The sequence below is a fragment of the Apium graveolens genome, chromosome 8 (assembly GCF_009905375.1).
Source record: "Apium graveolens cultivar Ventura chromosome 8, ASM990537v1, whole genome shotgun sequence".
Taxonomy (NCBI): Eukaryota; Viridiplantae; Streptophyta; class Magnoliopsida; order Apiales; family Apiaceae; genus Apium; species Apium graveolens.
Window position 1 is genome coordinate 189504087 of NC_133654.1, and position 11145 is coordinate 189515231.

An 11145-nucleotide genomic window follows, 5' to 3' on the forward strand; every position below is an offset into this window, starting at 1 on the left:
CATTCTATCATTGAATTGGAAAGTCTACAAATATAGCTTGAAGAGTGCAAGAACAAGGGCCAGGATGAACTGGACAAAGGAGGGTCACAGGCCTGGAAGATTACATGCAGATATGTTGCACTCAAAATGGAAACAGACAAATAGCCTTTGGAAGATGTGTTAATCCATTTAGTTTAATCTTTGTAAGCGGTACTTGTTGATCTATAAAACATGTCATGGTACTAACAACTCATTCTTATTGAATCTCTTGACAATGTCATGTACAACAACATTATCAATTCTGAGTCAGCCAAGCAGATCTGGGAAAAGATAGAGATTCTGTGTGAAGGTACCGAGGAAGTGATATCAAATCAAAGAAGGATTATGGTCTCACAATATTAGGGTTTCATGGATAAAGCTAAAGAAGGCATTAATGAGATTTTTGAAAGGTTCAACAAATTGATAAATGACTTGCAGCTGCATGACAAGTATTATGAACTGAAAATGATGCAAAGAGAGTCATTAAAAGTGAGTCAAGGGAATGTTGTGGATGTATCAAGTGCCTTGATAGCCAATGACAAGAAAATAATTGAAGATGAAATTGAACCCCAGACTCAAGTTATTCAAGCTATTGAGCGGAAGAACAAGGTACTTAAAAAACAAGTCATTCTAGAAATGGAAGAGGATGAGTGCTATACTTTTGATTAAAACTCCATTTAAATCGGAGATGTGGTAGCTAAGTAGACCCGACAATTTTTCACTAGACACAATACACGAATATGATACGAAAATTTAGTATTTGTATTTGCATTTTGAGCACACGACACGAAAATATAAGAACACGAAGTACATGACCGAGATATAGAGTCAATTTTGTGTTTACCTTTTATGTACACGACACGACACAAAATACACGAAATAAATATATTTATAGTTAAATATGTATATTTATTATAAATATCTTATTTGTTATAAGTAAATATAAATGTATATATGTATATTTATGATAAGTACTTTAAAATAATGCATATATAATTTAGTTATGTTATAGGTATAAATGATTTACATGTATATATTTCATATAATTCTACAGTTCTTTTACCTCAAAATTCAATATCGACACTTTTAAATTTAACTAATTATATTTATATCAATATTCTATTTTACAAGAAAACGACACAAAAATGGAGATACACGAACATGGAAGTACACGAATCTTAAATGAGTCGATTTTGTGTTTAGCCTTCGAGTATACGGCAAGAAAAGGTACACGAAACAAAAGTACACGACACGAACAAATTGACAAGTTTTTAGCTACGTGAGATATTTTAAAAGTGAGCATTTTGGCTCAATTTGAGTAGTGACAGGTAACCCGAATTCATTTTCAAAAATTTCCTCAAATGATGTGACGTGACATTTATCATGTTTTAATTTGTGAGCCTACACGTATACATACAATATCTATATTAACATTAAAAAAGTAACCTAACTATATATGCTAAGAATAAATCCAACAATATTCTAACAAAAGCCTTATAAATATAACAAAAAATGATGTTCTACTATTTACTTCCTTTGTTTTTTTATACTTGACGTTGACTACTCTACACACATCTAAAAGTGATTTGACCGTATAATAAAATAATATTTTTTAAATTTTCTTTTTCTGAATAAAAATATAGAACTTGTACTAAAATTTACAAAAATTATTTTGAAAAATTATTTTTACAATTTGGTCAAAACACTTAAAACTACGGGTGAAGAGTCAAAAGACAAATATAAAAAAGGAAGTAAGATATTATTTGGGTACATTAACAATGTGCCTTGTAAATGTGATTTATTATTATAATACAAATATTTTGAATTAAAAAATATGAGAAGAGAGATGTAGGGGCAAATAATTTTTTATTGATAAAAATGAGATCAGATATGTAAAGTGCCTAAAAATTAAGGCATTTCATTAATGTTATAGTGTTTTAAGCAGTATTCTAGAAATTGGTAATCGTTTTGACTCGGTGAAGATATGGAGTAATGAGTACTCGGAATACTCGAGTAGTACTCGGAAATAGTACTCGGTTAAAATATCTGAAAAAATGAAATTTTAATTTTTAATTTTAATATTTATTTAACCTAAAGTATTTTATAAATAAATGATATACTCCCTCTGTCCCAATTTATCTGTCTTGTTTGAATTTTGATGGTCAAATTGACTCAACTTTGACCATATATATAAACTCGTTATTTTATTATTTTGAAAAACTGAAAAATACATATTGAAGTAGATTGAACATACTTTCTAATGATATAATTTTTATAAATATTTTTAATAATGTAATATATGTAATCTTCAGTCAAATTTGGGTCAATTTGACCGCAAAAAGTCAAACAAGACAGATAATTTGGGACGGAGGGAGTACAAGATAATTGAATATGTTTTCGAGTATCTCGAAAGGGTACTAGATATAAAACTCAAAAATTTTAAACGGCCGGTAATTTTTAATTCCATAAAAATTTTATTTGTTATATTTTATATATAATTAATTTTTATTTTTAATTTTCCTAGCCTTTTACAATTATTTTAACACTAAAAATATTTTAAAGTTCTAGATTTTTGTTAGAAACTAATATTCACTTACAAAGTTCTTTTTTTTTGAGAATATTACTCATTTTTTTCACTTTTTTTCTTCGAAAATCGAATTTTACCCGAATCAAGTTAAAAAGAGAGTTATGACCAAATATACCAAAATTGGATACAAGTGCGAGTCTGAGTACTTGTCCGAGCATGAAAAAATGACAAAAATAGCCATTTTTTAAAATATCCGTGATGTGGTGTTCGAAGAAGAAAGAGTTTTAACCAAAATAGTCATTCTGAAAAAAGTGGCCAATTTTGGCAGATTGAATACTCCACTTCCAGATGGGTATCCCAATTTGTATAAGATACTCCACTGGTAGTTGGGTATTTCATATACGGGATACTACACTGACAGTTGGGTATCTCATATAAAATGAATACTCCACTGACAGTTGGGTATCCCATCGGCTAAAGTTGGCCAACTTTTCAGAAATTGGTCATTTTTGTTAATTTTGTGTAAAAATAGGCTAAATTTTTCCTTCACCCTCCGAGTACTCCAAGTTTTATAACTCTAAATTTAAAGCACTCATCTATTCAAAATTCGCCTAACTATATTATGGCAGAACACTTTTGTACTTATTCTGGGGTAACCGTTTGGGAACTATTTTGACTGTGGCATTGCTCACCACAATTACACGTCAAACTTCGTAAGCCAAAAGTATATTTCAACTATCAGCTTCTCATGCTATGTTGCTATTCATTTGGCGGGGACCCGATTTGCTCAGTACTGTATTGATTTGTTCAACGAAAAACCCCGAATCTTCTTTCCATTATTCCTATACCATTTATCTCTTTTCCAACAAAACAGAGAAGCAATCGATTACTCTTCAGGTATGTAATGTAAAAATTTATCCACCATTTCTACAGGTTCTTTTTAAATTACATCTCTATAGCTAATTAGTTATATATTTCCATTATGTTATGATCTTTGGAATCCAATTGAAATGGAAGCATATTAGTGTGGATCAAATGCTATTATTTGAACGTTATTCAAATGTTAATCGATATTATATCATAAACTTTAGTATGTTATAATCATATTTCAGGTGAAACCCTTTTAAATTTGGGAAATGGCAAATAGGCGTAGAATAGTAAGCGGTGGCCACAGGTTAACAGAAGATTTGTTAATTGAGCTATTATTGTGGATTCCTATCAAGTCTTTACTTCGATGCATGTCTGTTTCTAAATCCTGGTTTTCTATTATTTCAAGTCATATTTTCGCTAAATTTCACCTACAGCGTGCACTTGCAAGTGGAGCCGAAGATGATCAAACTCTCATCGGACAGGCACACCAAAATTATAATCCTAATCATCCTAACATTGAAGAAGAAGATGGCTCGTTCTTGCTATTAAACCTTAATCCTGTTAAGTTCGGGGTGAACCTTAAATTTCCCTACACTCAAGGTGAATATACATTTGTATCATAATTTCCATTTGAACCTCGTTCTCTCTTTGTTGTTTGTGATTGTGGGATTGTTTGTGTTTGTGTTGATGTCACCAAACTGCATACTTCTATAAGCAAATCTGATATTTATCTTTGGAACCCTGCAACTAAACAATCAAAACGCATTCATCGACATACTGTACCTGATTATAAGAAAGAAGTGGCTTTAGGCTTTGGTTTTGATCACATAGATTGTGATTATAAAAATTGTTAGGGTTGTATAATATCGTACCATTTCTTCCGAGGTCTATTCTTCTAACATGAATATTTGGCGAAAGATTGAGGGAAAGCTGATTGATTTTCCTTACAATAATGATTTTCAAGTAAACCTCCATGGATTTCTGTTTACAGTAGGAAATAACGGTGTACTGGCTTTTGATCTGAACAAGGAGGTGTTTATTTGTGATAGTGACTTCCCTGCCTGTTCTTTTGATGATGATATGAGTCTTTTTACATCTCGTGTCACTGACTTCAAGGATTCTATTATTTTCTTTAACTTCAAACCAAGATTTGGATGATAAGATTAACTTGTGGATGTTTCATGATGAAGCGTGTCTTTTTGGTGCTAGAGTGAAGGCATCATGGACTTTAATGCTCAGTATTGATGTAGGCATGCCATTAGAATTTGTCGACGACCTATTCAACAATTTTGAATTCTTAGTAGTAGTTGAAGATGGTTCGTCGTTACTGTATAACTTCAACAAGAAAGTATACAGAGATGTTCCTCAAGTTCCTAACTTTGATGAAGTTTTCAAGTATACAAGAGCCTTTTTTCATTTGCAGGTTCCAAATTAGTAAATTGGACTCCTTGTTCTTCGAGGTTGAAAGATGAGTCGAACTCATATGAGTTAGACTTGGATGAATATAATATCCTGAATGATCTGATTGATGATGAAGTTTAAGATGATTAGGGTGCACCGTTCACTTCATACGAAAGTGGTAGCCATAATGGAGGTGGAAGTCATACTGGAGATGATTTGGTGCTTGATAATTATATCTATCTGTTCTATCTACTTGATGAGTGACGACTCTGGTCCTTGTTTAAGTTCGTGGCACTTTTTTTAATTGTTCTATTTTAAGACTTTAAAAAAATTAAAGAGGTAATGACTTGTGAATTGTTAGTTTAATGTTAGCTTCCTGATTTTTTTCATTTTATGTTACATATATAACTGCCATTTAGTGTTTACAGTAGTATTTTGCAATATACTTGTAATTAATGTCTCACACACCATTAATGTAATGAATTCCAGGTCGTCCTAATCCCATAACAAGCATGCGATCTATAAATTTATAACTAATATATTTCTATATTCACTTTCTTGCAAATTGAGTGCTACTTCTGTTGGAGCATTATTGAGGATTATTGAAGTAAAGTGTGATTTGGGGTGAGATTCTTTAGCAATATGTGGATGTATTAGGAGCTACTTCCTATTTGTATATTTCTAGTTACTGGGGATGGGGCTGAATTGATCTCACCATTGGACCTGGTTCCTTCCATATTTCCAAAATGTTACATTATGATTGTGTTATGTGCAGAATTCAGTTGTGTTTAATAATGTACATCTAAATGCGGATCATGCAGCACGCAACAACGCCCATTTGAGTGCTTGCTTGTTAATTTCATTAGTTATGGATACGTGTCTTTATTTGCTTGGGAGGAAGTGTAATGCAGTTCAACTATACCATAAAGTGGTTTTGAGTCCATTCAAAATTGTCAAGTTTTGGAGGTTTGCTGACTAGTTATCTTCATATTTTCTTCTATTTAGCATATGTTGCAAGTTCTTGTTGAGATTGGTTGTGGTAGCTTCTGAAATTTTGAGGTGAAAGATGTTAGTGTAGGTGCCCTAGAGGCAATACATTATTCTTTTATAATCTTTATATCAGTTAATCATTCAATAAATGTATTTATTATGACCTTAATTACTGCGATATTTTGTTAGCATAATAAATGTCCTTAGAATCATGATACAAATTGTATAGTTTAAGTGCATGACTTGAACTTGAGATTATATAATATATCATATTCTTAAAGGTCCCTAGTCGAGTATTATTATATAGGACAATAATAATACATAGATAGACTAGTATGTTGTTTGACAAGATAACCACATCTCATTGGTTATAAGTATGGGGATACTAAAGTCAATACATAGGTACATGTGAGAGTACATGGTACTGGACAGACCCACAGTGAGATTCTTCATGTTTAATAAAGTCATAAGAAAGACTCACAGTGATAATGGTGTAACAATCCTTTGACTTGAAATCATTATATTTCTATACGAGGATTAATATACTTTGACTACATTAAAAGTTACTTTTGATCGGGTGATGATAAAAGTGGACATCGGGTATATCATGAGTCGTATGAGAAATATGAATGATAGATAAAGGATTTAACCCTCCTATAATTAGGAGAGATATTATTGGCCTCTTGATTGAGTGAGATTATAAAAGCATGGCCATGCTCAAATAATGATTTGTCTCGATAATCTACTCATGGATCAAGTAAACCCGGATTAAATGTTGAAGATGATGACTAAATACATGCCTCGAGTTTAATCTATAATATGTATGGTTAAAGGGATTATATTACACAAAAAATATTAATCACGAAAGGTTTTATCTAATCACGATTTAATTATTGTTTAATTGGGTAACAATGATGTATTACTAGATACCGCTCATTGTTTATAATTTTATTAGAGAATAAAATTATTGTCAATTAAATAATAGCCTATAGGGTCTCACAAATAGAGCACTTAATGGAATAATTAATTTAAATTATAGATTTAAATTAATTGATGATTATTTGAATTTTATTATAATTAAGTAAGACTTAATTGAGATAATATAAATTCAAATTAAAAGGAATGTTTTTGCCCATAATAATTAAGTATGACTTAGTTATTAATTAAATAATAGAAATTTGTTTTTATTATTTAATCCAATACCTACTAGGGTTGGGCTTTGCTATTATGGACCTTTTTAATCAGCCATTATAAATAGATAATGATAGGTTAAAGAGGCTTGTACGTTTTTAAGAAAAAAACCCTAGCAGCAAAGAGAGGCAGAGACAATTCAGATCGTCAAGAAGGAGGCTAGTACATCCATTCCGTAGTCAAGTTCGTGAGACGTTCTTGAAGGTGCTCGTGTGGATACCATAGAGGTGTTTCTCCGAGAGGTAGACACAAAGCGTGATAGCTAGGATCTCCGTTGAGTTCGTGAAAGTTAAGCTCTTGAAAGGTATGATTCGTTATCTCAATAATCTGCCCATAATTATACATGGATCCTATTTTGGGTTTCCAAATTTTTATTTTATTTACGTTTATCCGCTGCGTTTTATGCCTTCGGAACCCAACAATGGCATCAGAGCTACGTGTATAAGGGGCTGATTTGGTTACGTGTTTACTGTATTTTTACAAGTATGCATGTGTGATGAGTCTGCCATGATAACAGTTATGTTATGTGAGTCTGCCATGATAACAGTTATGTTATATGAATGATATGATGAATCTGTTAATAATCTATATGATGATACTAGTATGTTTAAGATCTGCCATAACTCATATGTATGCGATCTCTTAAAATATGTATACTGATACATGTTTTTGGTAACTGGGATATGGATCGTGTGTATACTGATACATGCTTTTGGAATAGTATTCTGATACATGTTTTGCTAGTATTCTGATACTTGATTTTGCAAAAATTTCCGCCATCGGGGGGCTCGCTGCCCCCCCGAACCCCCCCAATGACCTCACCGCGGAGGTCGATCCGCGTGCTTAGAGTTTTGTTTTTAATTTGTGCTTATGACATATGCTTTACTTATTTATTATTCTTGATTGGATCATGATAAGTGATAAATAGTATGTCATCTTTATATGATCTATCATATTCTTTAATGGTTACTTGAGCATGGTGCATAGTTATGGCCTTAAGACCTTAGTTGTAATGGTTTATTCTTTTGGTTTGTAATAAATACGACTTGCATGTCGTTTTCTATTTGTAGTTGTTTTATCTCGAATGTAACTCGAGTTCTTTTGTAAGTTCATTAATATAATTCTTAATGTAACATCCAAGAAGGACAAGGGAAAGAGGAGGCATCCTATGGAGGCCAAGGAGACAATGGAAGCAATAGAGAAGACATATGTAATAGTTATTTTTACACCATAGACTGACCTTGATCTTTTCATTAGCCTGAAAAGATCACATAGGATTGGGCCATAACTATTGCACGTTTACTTTACGCACTTTTCATATGATGTATAAATAGTATGTGTAGAGTAGAAAATGCATGTTTTAATTAGATTAATGATGCATGTATGTATTAGATACATCACCCATGTTATGCCTTTAAACAAGATAAAATCTGTAACGACTCAAGATTTAAAATTAACAAACGATCATGAGATTCTCGTGTTTATGAAACACGGAATAAAATACGAATTTTCTTTATTTCTGACATGGGGCGATTTTGTCAACAACGGGTTCATAGAACTTGTAAGGCTGTGGGTTTTAAGCGAGACCGATGTGACTCCTCCACTACCTGGAAATCAAACCATTGACGAGTATTGATTTGAAGTATTTTATTCAAGGAAAAATTGGGAATCTCTTTATGATGGGATCATGATCGTTCTAAATTAAAAATCCCTAAGTAAAAATATTAAGTTTTAATCAGATGCTTTCCAATGAATGAACACTCATTAAATCCTAGATCGATAAGGGGAAGGGCTGTCAATGGCAGGGGACTCCTATCTATCATGGTGAAATGCGACGAATATAAACGGTTATATTCGGACGTTGTATCATTGGGTCTAAATTAACTGAGTCATCATAATAAGGTGAATATAAACGGTTATATTCAACTATTATGAACTTAGAAGCATAGAGTTTGGTTAAAAATCTATTAGATAGATAAGATCAATTGTTGTTCACCAAATTATCCAAGAATTATATATGATATAATTGACAACTGTTGTCTACCTAAATAATCATGTTTTAAGGATTCCAGTGGTTGACTTAGAACATGACGAAATATGGATCTTGGCTCACTAGAAAGATTTATGGGATATACTTTCCGAATTAATAGTTAGGGCTATTAATTTGATAAAAAATAGTGGGAGATATATTATGAATATATCATAATCATATGAACATAAATTTTTAACTCAGACAATCTAATGTTTATTTTGCGCTTTTATTATTGTAGATACTGAGTAATGGCAAACAACACAAACACACTGTCCGTACATTCAGTCCTTGAGAAGGACAAGCTGACAGGAGGAAACAACTTCCTAGACTGGCAGAGGAATTTGAGGATTGTCCTCAGGCAGGAGCGCAAGCTTCATGTCATTGATATTCCTCCTCCAGGCCCCCTTTTCGGAGGGTGCTACTGCTGATGAACGAGCAGCACGCACAAGGGATGAGAATGATGCAAATGATGTTGCATGTCTTATGTTGGCAACTATGAGTGCTGAGCTTCAAAGACAACATGTGCATATGGATGTATATACTATCAATGAGCACTTGCAAAGCATGTTTGTAAGCCAAACTCGTCAAGAAAGGTTCAACACGAGTAAGTCACTTTTTAATTACAAACAAGGGGCGAGTGAACCAGTTGGCCCACATGTTCTGAAGATGATTGGTTACATTGAGTACCTTGAAACTTTGGGTTTCCCGATTGGTCCGGAAACTGGTATTGACCTAATCATGAATTCTTTGAACAACAAATTCACCCAGTTTGTTGTGAACTACAATATGAATGAATTTGACAAAACACCTACTGAATTGTTGCATATGTTGAGAACATATGAGACCAACATGAAGACAGCTGAACCTGCTCCCATACTGATGGTGGGAAATAAAGGTAAGGCCAAAGGGAAGGGCAAATGGAAGGGTAAGAAGAAGATTGGATCTGATTCTACACCCAAGCCAAAGTCAGGTCCCAAACAGGCTTTAAAGCCTAAAGGTGGTGTGGCCAAGGGTGAATGTCACTACTGTAAGAAAGATGGTCACTGGAAGAGAAACTGTCCAATTTACTTGGAGGATCTGAAGAAAAAGAAAGCAGTTCAGATTTTTGGATCAGGTATTTATGTTATAGAAGTCAATTTGTCTATTTCTACATCTTGGGTATTTGATACTGGATGTGCTTCTCACATTTGTATAAATGTGCAGGGCCTGCAGAGAAGTAGAACTTTGGCTAAGGGAGAAGTGGACCTAAGAGTAGGCAATGGAGCAAAAGTTGCTGCTTTAGCTGTAGGGACTTATTATTTATCTATGCCCTCTAGGCTTGTTTTAGAAATAGAAGACTGTTTTTACGTGCCTGCGATTCGCAGAAACATTATTTCTGTTTCTTATTTGGACAAGAAAGGTTTTTCATTTACAATAAAGAACAACAGTTGCTCTTTTGCTTTGAATGATTTAACCTATGGTGTTGCGCGTTTATTTAATGGTTTATATGTTCTTGATTTAGATAACCCTGTCTGTAATATAGAAAACAAACGACTTAAAATGAATGACTCAAATCAAACTTACCTCTGGCATTGTCGTCTAGGCCACATAAATGAGAAACGCATATCCAAATTACATAAGGATGGATACTTGGATAAGTTTGATTTTGAATCATACCAAGAATGCGAATCTTGTTTGCTTGGTAAGATGACTAAAGCCCCTTTCACTGGTAAGGGTCAAAGGGCCACTAAACGTCTGGAGCTAATACATAGTGATGTATATGGCCCAATGCGTGTAATGGCTAGAGGAGGCTACTACTACTTCATAATATTTACTGATGATTTTAGTAGATATGGATATGTATATCTTATGAAGAACAAATCCGATTCTTTTGAAAATTTTAAAGAATACAAGGTTGAAGTAGAGAAGCAAATTGGCGGAGATGCAAGTATTAAGATCTTACGCTTCGATCGTGGGGGTGAATACTTAAGCACCGAATTTAGAGAGTATTTGAAAGAGTGTGGTATTGTATCACAACTCACTCCGCCAGGAACACCTCAATGGAATGGAGTTTCAGAGAGGAGAAATCGCACCTTGTTGGACATGGTGCGATCGATGATGAGTCATGCAGATCTTC

General features: G+C 33.2%; 1 protein-coding gene across 3 annotated transcripts; it reads left to right on the plus strand.

Annotated features, from left to right (window-relative positions):
- The first annotated feature begins 3242 nt into the window (after positions 1–3242).
- LOC141679040 (uncharacterized) lies at positions 3243–5293 on the plus strand. 3 transcript variants are annotated; one of them, XR_012558008.1, is made up of 4 exons: positions 3243–3442; positions 3658–3719; positions 3850–4015; positions 4839–5293. XR_012558008.1 is itself a non-coding variant. In XM_074485521.1 (3 exons), exons 1-3 carry the CDS (start codon positions 3299–3301, stop codon positions 4955–4957), a joined length of 429 nt encoding a protein of 142 aa, XP_074341622.1. In that variant the 5' UTR covers positions 3243–3298; the 3' UTR covers positions 4958–5235. The 3 variants fall into 3 exon arrangements, 1 of the variants encoding a protein (XP_074341622.1); XR_012558007.1 differs by having other exon boundaries at positions 3658–4015; XM_074485521.1 differs by lacking the exon at positions 3658–3719 and having other exon boundaries at positions 4839–5235.
- The last annotated feature ends 5852 nt before the right edge of the window (positions 5294–11145 follow it).

What these genes read in the sequence shown, in the direction of transcription:
- LOC141679040 (XM_074485521.1), top strand. Translation starts at nt 3,299, where the DNA reads ATGTTGCTATTCATTTGGCGGGGACCCGATTTGCTCAGTACTGTATTG. An exon ending in AGCAATCGATTACTCTTCAG is followed by an intron (nt 3,443 to 3,849) that starts GTATGTAATGTA and finishes TTTCACCTACAG; the next exon opens with CGTGCACTTGCAAGTGGAGC. An exon ending in TAAATTTCCCTACACTCAAG is followed by an intron (nt 4,016 to 4,838) that starts GTGAATATACAT and finishes TTTCATTTGCAG; the next exon opens with GTTCCAAATTAGTAAATTGG.